Source organism: Podarcis bocagei (assembly GCF_964188305.1).
Source record: "Podarcis bocagei genome assembly, chromosome: 6".
Taxonomy (NCBI): Eukaryota; Metazoa; Chordata; class Lepidosauria; order Squamata; family Lacertidae; genus Podarcis; species Podarcis bocagei.
This window is the reverse complement of record NC_138130.1, coordinates 100,874,973-100,893,557: the sequence shown is the minus strand read 5'-3', so window position 1 is coordinate 100,893,557 and position 18,585 is coordinate 100,874,973. Positions and strand designations below refer to the sequence as shown.

The 18,585-nt window shown below is 44.2% G+C and overlaps 1 protein-coding gene and 1 long non-coding RNA gene across 6 annotated transcripts in view; one reads left to right on the top strand and one right to left on the bottom strand.

The window, feature by feature from the left end:
- LOC308588838 overlaps positions 1-18,585 on the bottom strand; it is a 407,342-nt gene that overhangs the window by 323,466 nt on the left and 65,291 nt on the right. The window lies entirely within an intron of this gene.
- FCHSD2 (FCH and double SH3 domains 2) overlaps positions 1-18,585 on the top strand; it is a 153,246-nt gene that overhangs the window by 86,585 nt on the left and 48,076 nt on the right. For all 5 annotated transcript variants that reach the window (XM_081197350.1, XM_081197351.1, XM_081197347.1 and 2 more), the window contains exons 9-10: positions 15,902-16,024; positions 18,312-18,407. In XM_081197350.1, the coding sequence (XP_081053476.1) occupies positions 15,902-16,024; positions 18,312-18,407 (219 nt within the window). The remainder of the gene's footprint in view (positions 1-15,901; positions 16,025-18,311; positions 18,408-18,585) is intronic.

The window sequence follows — 18,585 nt, the reverse complement described above, 5'->3', positions numbered from 1 at the left end:
CGATTGGGCCGCATCCGGCCCCCAGGCCTTAGGTTGCCTACACCTGGTCTAGTGCCTAAAGGTCTATAACGAAGGTGCCAGGCGATCTTTCATGGGGAAAGCATTCCCCAAACAAGGAGCCACTGCAGAAAAGGCCTGTTATTGTGTTGCCACTCTCCAGACCTCTCGTGTATGGGGCACATGAAGAAAGGCCTCAGGTGATGATTGCCAGGTCTAGGTTGGTTCATATGGGGAGAGGTGGTCTTTGATGTGGTATGGTCCTGAACCTTGACAGTAATGTTGCTTGTACTTTATGCAGAAATGCCCCACCCTTACACTTAGAATGCAGAAATTCAGCTAAATTTCCAAAATGCAACTTTTCCCCAGCTAAATTTCCAAAATGCAACTTTTCCCAATACAGTGGTACCTTGGTTTAAGAACTTAATCCGTTCCAGAAGTCCGTTCTGAAACCAAAGCGTTCTTAAATCAAGGCGTGCTTACTCTTAGCAGCAGGGGACTCAATTTACAAATGGAACACACTCAACAGGAAGCAGAACATGTTCTGCTTCCAAGGAAAAATTCACAAACCAAAACACCTACTTCTGGGTTTGCAGCGTTCTTAATCCAATCCATAAACTAAGCTGTTCTCAAACCAAGGTACCACTGTATTGGGAAAAGTTGCATTACACAAAAGTTGCATTGTACAGTGGTACCTCAGGTTAAGTACTTAATTCGTTCTGGAGGTCCGTTCTTAACCTGAAACTGTTCTTAACCTGAAGCACCACTTTAGCTAATGGGGCCTCCTGCTGCCGCCGCGCCACCAGAGCACGATTTCTGTTCTCATCCTGAAGCAAAGTTCTTAACCTGAAGCACTATTTCTAGGTTAGTGGAGTCTGTAACCTGAAGCATATATAACCCGAGGTACCACTGTATATTTAAATGAGGCTGGGAGATCAATGGCAAAATGAATGCTTCGTATGCAGAAGAACTGAGGGGCAGTTTGTGGCATCTTTTGATTAAAAGAATATGGGCGAAGTCTCCACCTGACGGAGCTATAGCCAGCAAGAGTAGGTGGTCTGCATTGGTTTATGGCAGCATCATTTGTTCATATGAGCCAGGAGGACAAAGAAGGAAGCAACGGGCATGGAAACTGTTTGATGAAGATGTACAAAACTAGCCATCAGAGAAGGGGGGGGGTAATGTTGAGACCCATGTTACATCAAAACAACATGGTGTCTCTGGTAGCAGGCGGGGGCTGCTGCAGAAATTCTTAGTGATCAGAAAGATCTCTAGGAGCACTTAACCTTGTATGTTGCTTTACCTTCTTGGGAGTTAAATTCTTTGCCATATGCTCCCAGGGTTGCTCTTGCGTCCACTCAGACCTTGAAGACAATGGGGTCCAGACTCTCCCCTCTTTCAGGACGCTGCTTCCATTTCAGATTTGTGCAATCTCCAGTGTACAATCAAGAACACCTTGTACTGTCCCAAACTTCGGAAACTTGGGAACAAAACAGATGTGGCACAGCATGTTTTTCCTTTGTTACGAAAGGATCCATGGGAGGGCTGCTAATTTTGACTGAAGGACCAGCACTGGGGGAGGAGAAGGGAGAAGAAGCAGAATGTTTAGCCCTCTGCGGCCCCTGCTACTTAATGCCTCCATGTGCAGCCCCAAAGTGCTGCCAGCGGCGCTTTTGCTAAACGAAAATCCCTGACATTATCTCAAGATGGTTTTGCACCATTTAATTACAATTATTTGATTCTAACCTCGGTGTTTCTCTTGTACCGCAACTGCGATTTTGCAAGTTCAATCTCTTTGTCAGATTATTTTTTCCAAGTACAAGAATTTGTGCTGCGGTTCTTTCCTATCGGAGGGGCAGCTGCCACTGATCTGCTTGACAGTGTGCTTGTTTGATGCCTGACTTGTTTTGCTGGAACGGATCCAGTTCAGAGATTGTACACGTTAATTGCTGTTGACTTGAGGTTTTCTGAGGAGTTGCTTCTGTTGATGCATCTGCCATTGCTGTGACCTTGCCATTGTACAGATGGGTTGTGGTTTTCCTTGAAAGCTTGCTATTCCGTTCTTTATCATTTTCCGAAACTGTTGGGGGAGGTTAAACGCAGTACAGGCTTCATTCCTGGGGTGGGGTGGTATAAGAATCTTCATTGTTGCACTCGGCCCTAGGCTGCGGGATCTGTTGTCTTGTGCAATGTCCTGGACATCTCAGTTTTCACAGTTGCACTGGAAATCTTGGAAATGTGTCCTTGATTGCTGCTAAAGGTTAAAACAGAAACTGAGGGGGCATTGCAGCTGTGTCAAGACAATGATGGCTGCCTCTGGTCTGACCCAGCCTCCTAACCCCTACGGAATTATTCTCCCTTGGGTGTCAACTGTGCGTTATTTCTCCATTTGATGTACAGTACTTACTGGTCCAGGGACGCGGGTGGCGCTGTGGTCTAAACCACTGAGCCTAGGGCTTGTCGATCAGAAGGTCGGCGGTTCAAATCCCCGCAACGGGGTGAGCTCCCGTTGCTCGGTCCCTGCTCCTGCCAACCTACCAGTTTGAAAGCACGCCCAAAAGTGCAAGTAGATAAATAGGTACCGCTCCAGCGGGAAGGTAAATGGCATTTCCGTGCACTGCTCTGGTTCGCCAGAAGCGGCTTAAGCATGCTGGCCACATGACCCGGAAGCTGTCTGCGGACAAACGCCGGCTCCCTCAGCCAGTAAAGCGAGATGAGCACCGCAACCCCAGAGTCGTTCGCAACTGGACTTAACTGTCAGGCGTCCCTTTACCTTTATCTTACTTATTGGTCCAGACTATAAGGACCTTGTGTCTTGTGCTTCTGTATTCTGGGAAGGTGAAGATTGTGTGTGTGCAAAATCTGCTGCTCACCTCTTGGAAGGAAAATGGATCCTGTGGCGTGTGTGTGTGTGTGTGTGTGTGTGTGTGTGTGTGTGTAATGCCCCCTTTCTCATTACAGTGAGCTACAAATGAGACCCTAGAATACATAGTCACAGTATTCTTCAGATGTATGTCTCTCATGAACCCAGGGTAGTCTTTTGTTTCTGCAACTGTTCCAGGCAGAGGACTTCCCAGCTCCAATAGTGGTCAGAGAACTGCCTAGAGAGCTCTGGTTATGGGGCTGCACATAGCTCTGATTAATAAATACATTAAAAGTGATGGTGTGATGTGACTAGAGAATGTTGGACTTCAGCCGGGAGACCAGGCTTCAGGTCTTGGCTTATCCATAAAACTCCCTATATATCTCAGCCTAACCTGCTGCACAGGGTTGTTGTCAATCAGAGGACTGTGTGCATTGCCCTGGAATCCTTGAAAGAAGAGCAAGGTCCCAATAAACAATAAATAAACAAACAAACAATAGTTACAGGTAGGTTGGTCTGCCATAGTCAAAACAAAATAAAATAAAATAAAATTCCTTCCAGTAGCACCTTAGAGACCAACCAAGTTAGTTATTGGTATGAGCTTTCATGTGCATGCACACTTCTTCAGATACCTTATTTTATTTTATTTTAAATAAACAATAAAAGTCAAGTGCTGCTATAACAGCTGCCCTAACACTCCTGGAGTTTTCACTGGTAAAGAAAGCACTGTCATAATCGGTGTGGAATGGGGCTCAGCTAGTATTTTTAGCTCTGTTTTACTTGGATAACCCAATTTGGGTTGCAGTAGGGAGAGAACTGCCTTCTATCTAAACCTTGAAAAAAATAAAACAGTAAATTTTGTTTAGAACAGGCATAAAATACCAGCACTACTTCTGAACTCCCAGCAGAAACTGTGTATGTGTGTTGCAGTGTATCAACTTGAGAGATATCATAGAAAAGGCTTTGCATATGGCAGGTGTCCAAAGCAAATAAGCTTATTAATTATATTTTCCTGGAAAATGTTTGCTTAAGTATTTCTCCCCACACCCACCCAAGAATATGTTAAAGCAGGCCCTGTACAGAAGAACTGTCTCCACAAGGTTTTGAAACATGCTAGAAATAGTATCTCACGTGAGTCTTTTTTGAAATTTTTTTTTGATTGAAAATTAGAAAAATACATAATTATATGTGCACTAAATGTGAGTCTTTATACTTAGCTGTGCATAAAATCCCGGATTTACAGTTGTTTTGGTGAATTATGCTGTTGGCCTCATAAATCACATTTCAGACAATGGGTTGTATCCAATGTTGCTGTGGCGCCAGTGGAACCGACTTCTGCTTGCGCAGTGGGGCTTACCCTCTCCAGATGGGGGGACCCTCTGGAGCAGATTTGGGGTGACGTGTGGGAGGCAGCAGAGGAGAGGAAAGTCCTGTTATCTTAGCAGGGCTTGGCTCACGCAGAACTGGTTACAACCCAACGCTTGTGTTGAAGAAAGTGACAAAAAGAAACTGCGGTGGTCTGCATAACATGGAGCTGTTTAGAGACTTTGATTGATGAAATTACCATCAAATCTGGGGGGTGGGGAACCATTATTGTGAACTTAACAGGTAGTGTCACAAGTCAGATTTTCTACATAGTCTTATAGCCCCCCTCACCAAAGTATGTGCTATTAATCTTATTTTGATTTTTTTAAAAAACGAGAAGGATAGCCCAGACCTTTTGAGATACAGTCATACCTCGGGTTGAAGTAGCTTCGGGATGAGTATTTTTGGGTTTCGTCGCTTGCGCATGCGCAGACGGTCAAAATGATGTCACTCGCGGAAGCGGCAAATCGTGACCCACAGACGCGGGTTACATTCGCTTCAGGGTGCGAACGGGGCTCCAGAACAGATCCCGTTCGCATCCAGAAGTACCACTGTATCTTAGAGAGGTTGCCCGCTTTATTCCTCTCCCTTTCTGTTTGGCAGCTTGCAAAATCCCCTGTCTTCCTTCCGCTCCCTATTGATTTATCTCTCTGCTTTTGTTTGTGGCATTTTAGGGGTGATGCGCAATGTTGGCTCCCCAGGGGGAGTGGGAACCTTAAGCTGCAGGTTCTCTGTGTATTCTAGACAGAGGGCAGCTTACAGACAGACTGTGAGGTACTCTCAGCTTGGTCAGGGAGGTTCCTTTGGGGTGTTTGCTCCACAATACAGTGGATGCTCCGGTTGCGAACATGATCTGTGTGGGAAGCACGTTCGCAACCCGCAGCGTTGCCTCTGCGCACACGTTCTGGTACTTCCAGGTTCGGCGCAGTGCGCAACCCGAAATCGCGCAACCCAAAGCGTCTGCAACCTGAGGTATGACTGTAGTTTCTAGATACTGGAATTCAGGGCTCCTTGAATATACTGTTTGTGCCCAGATGTTGCAACAAATGTAGGAAGAGGTCATCTTGGTAGCCCAGCTGGCAAGTTCTTTCCCCACAGAGGCTTATTAGAGCTGCTTTTGGGGCACATGGGCCTTTTAATCTGGAATGACTTTGAGCGGCTTCATCGAGTGATGGAAAAATGCAGGCTTAAATGTTTCCTAGTTGTAGTGGTTACTTTTTGTGTGCTTTGGGTGTTTCGTTTCTTTGACAAGGGTGGAATTGAATTCGTATGTTTAGGGAGCCAGCCTTGAGGGTGAGTAAGAAGGGAGGTGAGTTTAGGTGTGGATACATTTGAAAACAGGGGAGAAAGAAAGGGCATCTTCATGTGTACTTTTTGGTGCAGCCCAACATGTGCTGAAAGTTCAGTGTCCTCCTCCTTGTTCTAGAACCCTGCCTCCCTCCCTCCGTCCCTTGAAATGCAATGTCACAAAAGACCTTGTTGCCTTTTCCAAAGCCCTGCACACAAGAAAATGAGAACTGACATCAGCTAGTCCCATCTGTCTGTGCTTCCAGAATCATGCCTTAACCTTTAGTAATACAAGCAGTCCTTTGGAGAGCTGGGTTCTGTTTGGTACTAGATGAAAGGTGAACAGGAGCTGACTGCAGAATGTTGGAACTAGTTCCTTTGAGATGTGCCAAGGTGGAAGGAGGCTGCAAAGTTAAAGCCCTGTAGCGTTAAACCTTCAGAACATCGAAAAAGAAAAATGGTGGTATGTTGGCTTCTGGTGACTAAAGAGTAAGAGGCAAGCTGTCTCAAGGAATTCTTTGCATTTTTACATACTGTGAACTCTTCAAGTTGTGGCGGTGTTTCTCCAGTCAGATGCTTCCTCTTTCCTCTCTGAACTGTTCAAATCTTCCTCTGTCTCTAAATCAAAAGACGATGAGCAAGTTCATAGTACTTCATTCCCTCGGGACATCCATGCAGTCCAAAAGAAAGCATTAACCAAACAGTTTTAATTTTGTTGTGGGCTTAGTCTGTGTGTGGTTTTAGTGCTGGCTGTGTGTGAGACAAGCCCCAGTTCCTCACTCCCCTCCTGTTAAAGGCCGCATCCAGCAATCTCTCTGCTTCTCATCTTTTCTGGGTTAGCGAGCTTGTCCTGAAGGGAATGAACTTGTTCCTGGAGAGCCAGCCGCTCATTGCTCATTGGATTTTTGTGCAACAGGGAGATAGCTGTATATGTGACATACAGTAAAAAGAAAGAAAGATAATAACCTGGAAATCCCCCACATGCCTTGCTTGCATTTCACTAACATACAGTAATTAATTTTCTAATTTTAATTGCTTTATTTAGAGGGAGGGTTAAATCAAGGAAAGGAGGGGCAGAGGAGCGTGCCCTGAACTCATTTGTCTGTCAGCTCAGGTTTTTAAACTGTGTAATACATACTGCAGTCCTTTTCACAAGCCCCTGGGATTTGGTGGTACATAAAACAAATTATTTAAAAATAAATAAAATAGATTCACTATAAATCTTCAATGGATGATATATTTCCTCTTTCCCAAAGGGGTGTTTAAAACACACACACATGTCATCTTCTCCATTTCATTTCTTCTCTTTAGCCTCTGCTGTGACAGCCCCTGTTCCCTTACTCAGTCACAGCTTGGTGGCATAACATATTCTTTCATTTCTCCCCGATGTGCAGATTTCAGAATTTATTAACTACTTTTACAGTGCCCTGCATCTATCTATCTATCTGTCTATCTTATCTGTTTAAAATTCAGCCCAGCCGGTAGGAGTTCATGGTTATTTCCCGCAACAGTTTTGGCATTGATTTCACAGAGGCAGTTTTGTTGTTCTTTGCGTTACTGAATGTTGAAGGAAGCCCCTGTGAAACACCCTGCCCTGGAGATGAGAGCAGATTGCTGATAACCGGGTGATTGCTTCAATCTTGTGGCATGCCTTTCAAACAGACCCATGTGATTTGTCAAACAGGTCATTTCTAGACTTTGGGGATCCAAAGGAAACCTTAGCCTTTTATAATGTGTCCTCACCACTATTGCTACCACATCCCTACCCATCTTTTATATAACTCTTTTCTCCTAAGAGGCAAAATATTGTATTTGGTCTCCAGGATCTGTCTGAAACAATTAGGGGAGCGGCTGTCCTTGGCTTGGCTGCTTGCTTGCCTAGAAGCCTGGAGCAAACACCCCATTTGCCTCCTCATTGATCTGCCCCTAATGTTAGTTTGTAAGTTAAAAGATTCCAAATCAGAATGATATTTCGGAACTGTTCTCCAGTGAAAGACAGAGCAGCTATAAGGATTAAAGATAGGGCTAGGAACATGTTTTGAAAGGTGAGAAATATCCAGTAATACAGCTTTGCTAGCATTGCAGACTCTGATCAGTACTGGACACAGTGTAAAACATCTGAGTGAAACAGATTCTCCCTAGTGGATTTAGAGAGAAGGGAAATGGCTTGGTCAAGAGACAGGATAGCTCTTCAAGGCTGAAGGAAGTGCATGGGGGGGGGGTGGATGGAGCAAAAGAGACTGAAAATTGTATTGCTATTTATCTATACCTATAAATCGGTTATATAAACTGATAAAGCAGAGACATCACCTTGCCAACAAAGGTCCGTATAGTTAAAGCTATGGTTTTCCCAGTAGTGATGTATGGAAGTGAAAGCTGGACCATAAAGAAGGCTGATCACCGAAGAATTGATGCTTTTGAATTATGGTGCTGGAGGAGACTCTTGAGAGTCCCATGGACTGCAAGAAGATCAAACATCTCCATTCTGAAGGAAATCAGCCCTGAGTGCTCACTGGAAGGACAGATCATGAAGCTGAGACTCCAATACTTTGGCCACCTCCTGAGAAGAGAAGACTCCCTGGAAAAGACCCTGATGTTGGGAAAGATGGAGAGCACAAGGAGAAGGGGACGACAGAGGCCGAGGTGGTTGGATAGTGTTCTCGAAGCTACCAGCATGAGTTTGACTAAACTGCGGGAGGCAGTGGAAGACAGAAGTGCCTGGCGTGCTCTGGTCCAGGGGGTCACGAAGAGTCGGACACGACTAAATGACTAAACAACAACAACATAAATCGGTTAAAAAAGACCATCTTGGGTGCTTTTTTGTGGCTTAACATTTTACCAAGCAGAGAAAATTTCAGAAAAGAACAACACCTATTGCTTTTTAATGTCCATAGATTTTCAGTTGTTCAAACATCTGCACTGGCTGTCAAATTTACTGTCAAGCCAGCTTCAGTGTCCTTGTGTTCACTTACAAAGCCCTGAGCAACTTGCCTTAGGCAACCCAGAACCGCTCCATCACTGAAATCACCTGTAGGAGCATCACTGTTTGTCCCCAGTGGGTGAGGCTCATTTGACATCAGCATGAAACTGAGCCTTCCGTATGGTTGGCCCAGTCTTGTGGAATGCTCTTCCAGTAGAGATTCACCAAGCACCTTCTGTGTTAACCCTCAAATGCTAGCTTTGCCACCAGGCGACAGTTAAGGAAAAGGTTTTCCATGCTATCTCGTGATCTACTGTAATTTTTGTGTGTTTTTTTAATTGTTTTATAAATCTTCGTCTCAAGATCATTTTATGACACTATTCAGAGGTACGTATGATTGCAGCAATTCCTCGGTGTACATGTTACCCACACAAAGGTCTCTTATTCTGAAATGATAAAGCTGGATAGGAACTTGCTAGAGTGCCTTAGGGACGCAGGTGGTGCTGTGGGTTAAACCACAGAGGCTAGGGCTTGCCGATCAGAAGGTCGGCGGTTCGAATCCCCGCGACGGGGTGAGCTCCCGTTGCTCAGTCCCTGCTCCTGCCCACCTAGCAGTTCAAAAGCACGTCAAAGTACAAGTAGATAAATAGGTACCACTCCGGCGGGAAGGTAAACGGCGTTTCCTTGCGCTGCTCTGGTTCGCCAGAAGCTGCTTAGTCCTGCTGGCCACATGACCTGGAAGCTGTACGCCGGCTCCCTCGGCCAATAAAGCAAGATGTGTGCTGCAACCCCAGAGTCGTCTGCGACTGGACCTAATGGTCAGGGGTTCCTTTACCTTTAGAGTGCTTGAGGTATGGGATAGCCCATCTTACGAACTAAATGATTGCTGGAGTCCCTTGCAACTGTGTTTCCCTAAAACTCTAAACTTTTGATATAATACCTTAAAATGCTTGAGGGGAAATAGTATGGTCTCCAAAAGAATCCCACCTATGGTGCAATCTATGACTAGATGCACACTTTTTAAAAGTCTTGATTGTTGGAAGACACTTGAGGTTGTCTAAAAGGTGAAGCAAGTATCTGTTTTACTTTGGGCCACAAACATGCCAGTTCAAAGTGCTCTACTCTTTCCATTATAAGGCACTCTTTTCAGTTGCCCAGAAATTGACTGTCCAGGCTCAAACTTTCCATAACAAATATGTACCATTAGGCTGAACTGTTTGAGGTTTCTGCCAAAAAACAACTAAAATTCTAGCTTGGGGGAGGTGAGGAGAAGAGTAGATCCCTAGTAAGTGATGTGTGAGGCTTTTGATTTGCTGCCGGGAGAAGCGTCTAAAATATGTAACAAATACACTTTGCTAAGAGACCGAATTGGTGTGGAATGCAGCTACTAGCAATGAGCTTTTCCTGTTCATCCTTCCTAAAAAAAGAAAGTGTTGGCCACCCCTCATATTTTCTGCTAGTCAGAGTGTTGCTGCTGATCTCAGCAGAGTTAAGGTATGTTAAGTTCATTATTAATGTCCAGAAACTGTTAAACTGGAAATTCCATTAAATACAAAAATTGTCCTAAGCAGTAACAGTTCCGTTGACATGGTAATAAGATCAAGACTGTGTTTTTCAGGAATATAAACCTTTTCCTTCTTGTTATTTGAGCGGTTTGCTCGCTGTGTAGTTCACCAGGCCAGTCTTAAGTTGGTGTCGCACCACTACAGCGACACATGGTGCTGTAGCCATCCCATGTTGTGTCCCTTCCCAAGTATAAAGGTAAAGGGACCCCTGACCATTAGGTCCAGTCGTGGCCGACTCTGGGGTTGCAGCGCTCATCTCGCTTTATTGGCCGAGGGAGCCGGCGTACAGCTTCTGGGTCATGTACAGTGGTGCCCCGCAAGACGAATGCCTCGCAAGACGGAAAACTCGCTAGACGAAAGGGTTTTCCGTTTTTTGAGCTGCTTCGCAAGATGAATTTCCCTATGGGCTTGCTTCGCAAGACGAAAAACGAAAACATCTTGCAAGTTTGTTTCCTTTTTCTTAACACCGTTAATACAGTTGCGACTTGACTTCGAGGAGCAACTCATAGAACGCGGTGTGGTAGCCTTTTTTGAGGTTTTTGAAGACTTTGGTATTTTTGAAGCTTTTCCAAAACTTATTTTAAACTTTTAAAACTTTTTTTTGGGGGGGGGTTGGATTTTGGGTTGGGGTGTTTGGAATTCAAGGACTTGGTGTTGGGGAGGGGTTTGCAAGAATCTGGAAGCTTGTGGTTTTTTTCTGCATTTTTATGATTTTCTGTGACCATTGGGCCACTCTGCTGTTTTTTTTAAAAAAAATCTGGATTTGAATTTCTGTGTGGTGGGTGGCTGGGGGAACAGTTGAGGAGGGGGTTATTCAGCAAGAAGCAAAGAGTGGAAGAGGAACCTTCTTCGAGTTGTCCCCCAGAGTCTTAGAAAATGTACTGTACACTTTGTTGATTTTTAAATGTTTTTCTGTCATGTTTAGAAACTTAATTTATTGTTCCTTCAATTTTTGAAATGCTCTTTACAGTATGTGTGACTTTAAAGAGCACTTAATAAACTCTTGTTGTACCAAATTTGGCTTTGTTTGGACTTTTTTTGGCCATAGGAACGCATTAATTGAATTTCAATGCATTCCTATGGGATTTCGTGCTTCGCAAGACGAAAAATTCGCTAGACGTAAAAACTCGCGGAACGAATTAATTTCGTCTTGCGAGGCACCACTGTATCCAGCATGACTAAGCCGCTTCTGGAGAACCAGAGCAGCACACGGAAATGCCATTTACCTTCCCACTGGAGTGGTACCTATTTATCTACTTGCACTTTGACATGCTTTCGAACTGCTAGGTTGGCAGGAGCAGGGACTGAACAGCGGGAGCTCACCCCATTGCGGGGTTTCGAACTGCTGACCTTCTGATCGGCAAGTCCTAGGCTCTGTGGTTCAATCCACAGCGCCACCCGTGTGCCCTCTGCCCAAGTATAATTTGTACAAAAAGCGGGTTATAGGGACAGAATAAGAGAAGCAGGCAGAACCAGGGGCTTCTAAAACACTAGCACAAAATTGTGCCTACTGAGTGCTGAGGCTCATCGCCAAGGAGAGTCAGCACAATAAAGGCTTGTGTGGTACCATTTCTTGTAGGACGTTGAATCATTTTACACCAGTGCAGGTATATGAAGCAATAGGTCCTAGAGAGTAAAAGATACAAGACAGATGCCTTTTTAGTGAGTGTTCTTCTGGTGTGAGTTTGCCAGTTAACAATTAGAGAACATTATTTTTCTCTTAATCCAGGGTGTTTCTGTAACTCAAAAGCTTGCATGCTCTTAAAAGGAATGTTGTTGTTTAGTCGTTTAGTCATGTCTGAGTCTTCGTGACCCCCTGGACCAGAGCACGCCAGGCACTCCTGTCTTCCACTGCCCCCCCAGTTTGGTCAAACTCATGCTGGTAGCTTTGAGAACACTGTCCAACCATCTCATCCTCTGTCGTCCCCTTCTCCTTGTGCCCTCAATCTTTCCCAACATCAGGGTCTTTTCCAGGGAGTCTTCTCGAATAGTCAAAATAAAAAAATTCCTTCCAGTAGCACCTTAAAGACCAACTAAGTTAGTTCTTGGTATGAGCTTTCGTGTGCATGCACACTTCTTCAGATAAAGCTCATACCAAGAACTAACTTAGTTGGTCTTTAAGGTGCTACTGGAAGGAATTTTTTTATTTTGACTATGGCAGACCAACACGGCTACCTATCTTCTCGAATAGGTTTGATTAAATATATAGATAGAACATTTGACCATGTGATGCCACTTTGTCCGTTGGGAGAAAAAGTTAGTTCTTCCATTGGCGCTGGAAGCAGAATCATGCACAGGGCAGTATGAATTCTAGGATTGTCCCTGTGATTCTAAGACTTTATAGCAGAACTGCTATCCTGTGCATAGTTGCTCTTATGCAGCTGTTGAAGATTTGAGCAGGAACTTTGCCTATGTCAAGGAGGAAAAGCTAGAAAGCACATTAAAACAGTATTTGAAGTCATGATAAAACAGTACAAGTCCCACTGGAATTTAAGCCTGCTGTTAAAAAAAGAAACACCTGCCATTTCTCTTGAAGCTGTTGGTTTCACTTCCTGAAAGTCCTATGGATTTTTGAAACCCCAAACCACTGATGATTGGTTCTGTCTCAGATTTAGGAAGCAGGCAGTTGATGCGGTTTATATTATACCGCTTGATGAAGCTCTTATCTTCCTTAAACTCTTAGCCTTCCTCTAAATGAGTTTGTAGAACAGCAGTTGTTTTAAAAGCAAGTAGTGTTCACGTACTGGGGTGGGAGGTGGGGAATCCAACTAAGTTAGCAAAGCAAATATATTTGTTTACTTCTTCAGTCATTTGTACAAGAAATTGTTCCTGACATAAGCTAAACTTGTCGTTTAGTCGTGTCCAACTCTTCGTGACCCCCTGGACCAGAGCATGCCAGGCACTCCTGTCTTCCACTGCCTCCCACAGTTTGGTCAGACTCATGCTGGTAGCTTCGAGAACACTGTCCAACCATCTCGTCCTCTGCCGTCCCCTTCTCCTTGTGCCCTCCATCGTTCCCAGCATCAGGATCTTTTCCAGGGAGTCTTCTCTTCTCATGAGCTGGCCAAAGTATTGGAGCCTCAGCTTCAGGATCTGTCCTTCCAGTGAGAACTCAGGCCTGATTTCCTTCAGAATGGATAGGTTTGATCTTCTTGCAGTCCATGGGACTCTCAAGTCCATGGGACTCTCCTTCATGGATCACTGCCTTGCCGTGGTGAAGGGGCTTGAATAACTCAGAGAAGCTATGAGCTATGCCGTGCAGAGCCACCCAAGATGGACAGGTCCTAGTGGAGAATTTTGACCAAACGTGATCCACCTGGAGCAGGAACCGGCAAGCCACTCCAGTATCCCTGCCAAGAAAACTCCATGGACAAAGACAACAGGCATATAAGCTAAACTAGATACTTTTAAATGACTTAGTCAATGGGCTATGCCTTGCAATAATCTCTTCCACTGCCCTAGAAGCTTCTGTCTATTGCAGGTCTCTGATTCTATGATGTCTCTAAGCATGCACCTTTCCCTCCTATATAAATTGTAGAAATGTAGAGTTGGAAGGGACCCTGAGAGTCATCTAGTCCAACCCTTTGCACTGCAGGAATCTCAACTGAAGCTTCCGTGACAGATGGCCATCCAACCTCTGCTGCCACTGTCTGCCACTCATTCCTAAGGGGAAAGTGTGTTTGAGATGCCATCATGGTGATGTGAACTCCCATAGCCTCAACGCAATACAGCATCAGACATAAAAAACTTCCCTAAACAGGTCCGCCATCAGTTGTCTTTTAAAAGTAAAATAGTTGTTTATTGCCTTGACATCTGGTGGGAGGGCGTTCCACAGGGCAGACGCCACCACCGAGAAGGCCCTCTGCCTGCTTCCCTGCAACTTTGCTTCTCACAGGGAGGGAACCGCCAGAAGGCCCTCGGCGCTGGACCTCAGTGTCAATGAGGACAATGGACAATGGGGGTGGAGACGCTCCTTCGGCCCTCTGCCTTTTGTTATATAATGCGAATGGTTTTGTGGCCAGTCAAAATCAGCCATTACAACCCTGATGGAAGTGTGATATAAATTACATTATGCCTATTCACACATTGTTAGCTTTTTCCTTTCTGAGCAGTTCTCGGATTTTCACTTAGCAAGTAAGTTTATATTGCTCCTAAGGCGCTCCCTACCATGGCTGTATACTTGCTTCGTATCTCTTGCTTGCCGTGAATTAAAAAAAATCTTTAGAGTCCCTGCTTTATCTCAGCTGGTTACAATTAAAGCAGTAGTTCAGTTCATATATGCTGAATGTCAGCATGAATGTTCTCCTGTTTAATTAACTTCTCGCATGATCCAGGGATGTGTTGACAACCACTTTACACTGAACTTGAGAGATACCAACATCTTTAAATGCAGTAGGTGAAATGAGAAAGCTGCAAACATGCTAGCTACGGATAATTCTCTTGCATATCTAGAAATAGCACTGCATACATTTTCACTTTGACAACCTCCGATAATTCTCTGCCAAGTGGCAGAAGCTATCGCAATGGGCATAGGAGTAAGTGAGGGAGTCAATTTTATTGTATGTAGCCAAAGGCCTTTACAATGGACGACAGAGAATAAAAGGGAAAACCTTCTTCTAAAATCATACAATGTAACCTGTAGCAGTTTACAACATAAAAAGGAAATTTACAACATTAGATTTTAAAACTGGAGTGCATTCACATAGCTGGAACGGAGCTTCTTGGCTGCCGGTGCAAATTTGGCTACCTGGTGTGTAATATATAGATGTTTCTCTGCTAGGAGTTCAACTGTCACTTCCTGTGTGGATTGACCTGGAAGCCAGCTAACAATTGGTGCAGATAGCATGTGATGACCTCTACCTGATTGTATCCATTTATACATTTGCGATCCATATGGGGAATTTCCTGATATCTCCCCTTTAAATATGCCAAGGAATCTTAGTTCTACAAAGGCCCTGCATAAGTTATGGGAAGGTCAGAGTCTCAAGGTAATGGGGCCTTGAGTGATTGGCCTTAATTTGAGGGTACCAAGTTAGAGGAACAGGTGGCAATGATGGTTGCTGTCTTGGTTGGCATCCTGGTCAAAAATCCAATTTCTAAGGCCACATGATTAAGGGGTGTTCTTTTTCAGAAGGTCAGCGGTTCGAATCCCCGTAACAGGGTGAGCTCCCGTTGCTCTGTCCCAGCTCCTGCCAACTTAGCAGTTCAAAAGCACATCAGTTCAAATAAATAGGTACCGTTGTGGTGGGAAGGTAAATGGCATTTCCGTGCGCTCTGGTTTCCATCACGGTGTCCCGTTGCACCATAAGCAGTTTAGTCCTGCTGGCCACATGACCCAGAAAGCTGTCTGTGGACAAACACTGGCTCCCTCGGCCTGAAAACGAGATGAGTGCCACAACTCCATAGTCGCCTTTGACTGGACTTAACTGTCCAGGGGTCCTTCACCTATTATTTTCTGTGACTAGTCAACTACAATTTATTAGCAATTAGAGTATCCTTAAATATTATTACTCTTTCAAGTAAAAGCATTTGTTAAGAAAGCAAATGGTTAATCGAATAGGAATTGTGTGTTTCTTGCGGGGACAATCACTTCTGCGGATGAAATGCAACCTTTCTAAGCTAAATATATTATTCAGACCTGATATCTCCAATATATGTTATAGGTACATCTCCTTTGTGAAAATGCAAAAAAAGTGTTTTTATTAGCCCCTATTGGCTTTTGGAATACTCTTTAGTGCCAGCTAGTGGGAATAGATAGCAATTTCAGTTCTGTTGGGGGATGCGTATGAGCCCAAGATGACCAAGCATGAAGGTGAATAAATGCATTTTATTTAGATAGCGGATATTCACTCCACCATTTGAGCATGAATAGGATTTTTCTTTTTTGCTTCTATTTTAATACAGGCTCTTGATGGGAATGTATGTGATCACCTTAAGGATTATTTAATGGCATTCAGCAGGACTGAATTAGAAGTATGCCAAGCTGTACAAAGCACATTCCAGTTTCTTTTGGAAACTTCCAGTCGGGTAAGTTTTTCAGCAAACTAGTTTTTTTGTCTGTGTTCCAAAATAGTTGTGACAGGGTGGGCCCTGTGACCTTTTTTTCGAAAATGGGAGGAGCCTGAAGAGGTCACAACCAGGGAAGTAGAATACTGCACCACCACAGTGTTAATACTAGCCACCATGAAAACGGGTGGTGGGGGCAGAGAGGCCAGCATTATGGAGATGGCCAGCGCTTGGTAAGGTAGTGATTTAACACTTAATAGTGAGCTTTAAATGCAGGCAGTCTGAGGTTCTGTCCGTGGTGTCAGTTAAACATCTATGGTGGCAGAGCTGAGAGACATGTCTTCCTGCAACAGAGGAGAACTGCTGCCAACCAGATTAAGCGCTGGCTGGCTGGCGCAGTGGCCTGAATCTATATAAGGCAGTTTCATATACCTGGGAATAATTCGGAGTGAAAACCTGACATCGCCACCCCCTACTCCATTTCTTACAACAGGGATGTCCAACAGGTCGATCGCGATCTACTGGTAGCTCCCCACAAGGTTTTGGTGGATTGCAGTCGATCGCTGGCTCCCTTTCGTTAGCGGTGGTAAAATCTGGCTCAACGTTGACCTGAACCCCTAAAAAAAGGGACTTTCCTCCCTAAAAAAAGACAACAACTTTGCCCTGAACCCTTAAAAAATGGGACTTTCCTCCCTAAAAAGAAACTGGTAGATCACTGCCAGTTTTTTATTCTGTGAGTAGATCGCAGTCTCTTAGGAGTTGGCCTTCCCTGTCTTACAACAATAGCATTATCCCTTTGACTTGGAGCTCTGCACTGTTATGAGAGTTGGCCTGGAATCCTCCAAGTATAGTTTAAAAGCAGTTTCAAGTTCTGTAACTGTTTACAATGCAGTTACAATGCTCCTTGAGGAATATTTTGCAGCATTGGTTTTTCCTAGGATATGTTTATATAGTCTCCCTTAGCTGGCAGTTTCAATCCATCAAATGGATTTATCCATTACGCATCACCTCTGCTCTGTCCAATCACCTCTGCACAGGACTGTAGTTGTACAGGGCAACTGGAGGAATCCACATAAGACTTTATCTGCATTGCATTTGATACTGATGTGGTTAATCCACCCTTGCTGTCTGTGAAATGTTTGGATATCCCAAGCTCATGATGGTTTAATCCGGCTTCTCTAGTCTCTTCATAAGCCTTGTGACTTTCTGATACTACATTTCACTCTTAATGTTCTGCGGTTTCTAAAAATATAGATATAAATAACAGACACTTACAACTCCAACCCAATTTGTAGAGTTTTAAGAATTAAAATACACCCTGATAAAGATGGCGCACACTATTGAACAGGTGGCTGCATTGGATTCTGGGATCATATATGCGTTCTTAAGTTTCCTGAATAATGTTCCCGTTTAAGATCAATATGCATTCCAGCCATCAGGCATCTACAAATCCTGTATACATTGCAATTGTATACAAATTGAGAGCCAGTGTGGTGTGGTGGTTAAGAGCAGTGGACTCGTAATCTGGTGAACCGGGTTCGCTTCCCTGCTCCTCCACCTGCAGCTGCTGGGTGACCTTGGGCTAGTCACACTTCTCTGAAGTCTCTCAGCCCCACGCACCTCACAGAGTGTTTGTTGTGGGGGAGGAAGGGAAAGGAGAATGTGAGCCGCTTTGAGACTCCTTCGGGTAGTGATAAAGCGGGATATCAAATCCAAACTCTTCTTCTTCTTCTTCTTCAATTGCAAATTGCCAGTTTGCTGCTGGGCCAGGTTTGAGGAATTTACATTAATTCAAAAAGCCCTAAACAGCTTGGACCCAGAGTACCTTAAAGATGGCCTGGTTCCAAAAGCTCCAACTTGAAAGGCTGAGATCCTGTGATCAGGCACCTCCTGTGTTTTCCCTTGTGCCCCCCCCCCCAAGGTTCAGCTGGTCTTCACTTAGGGCCAAACTTTCAGTGTGGCAGGCTCAGCTCTTTTGAACCCCCTACCACTAAAGGTTGGGCAGGAACCATGTCTCCTTTCTGCATATGTCCTGTGAAAACTTTTTTTCTTTAGACAGGCCTTTACAAAATTGTTTTTTTTAAAAAAAAATCCAGTAAGTATTCATTGTTGTTTTATTGGTATTTTAAATGATGTTCTTACAGTATTTTCGTTGATTTCATTTTAAATGTTGTACTGCACCTTGCAGAACTTCTGGTGTTGGCTTAACTATTGCAGTGTTACAGTTTCTTCAGTTTTTCTGTCTCATACATTCTCTCTTTAATATCAGGGATTAAATGCCTGTAAATGTATTCATTGTCTCTTTCAGGTAGTGCGAGATTACAATTTTCAGCTGTTCTTGCAAGAGAACTCCGTGTTTCATAAACCGCAGTCCTTCCAGTTCCAGCCTTGTGACAGTGACACCGTAAGGGCATTTTTAAAAATACATTAATTCCACTCCCTTGGTCAATGCTTTGAATGAGCCACAATCCAGGGAAGCCGCTTTTGTAAGGGGAACAAGGTCTACGTGCAAATAAATTGCCATGTGCAGTTGTCTGCCTGGGCATGACCCAAGAAATTCTAAAATCCATACTTCTGCAGGG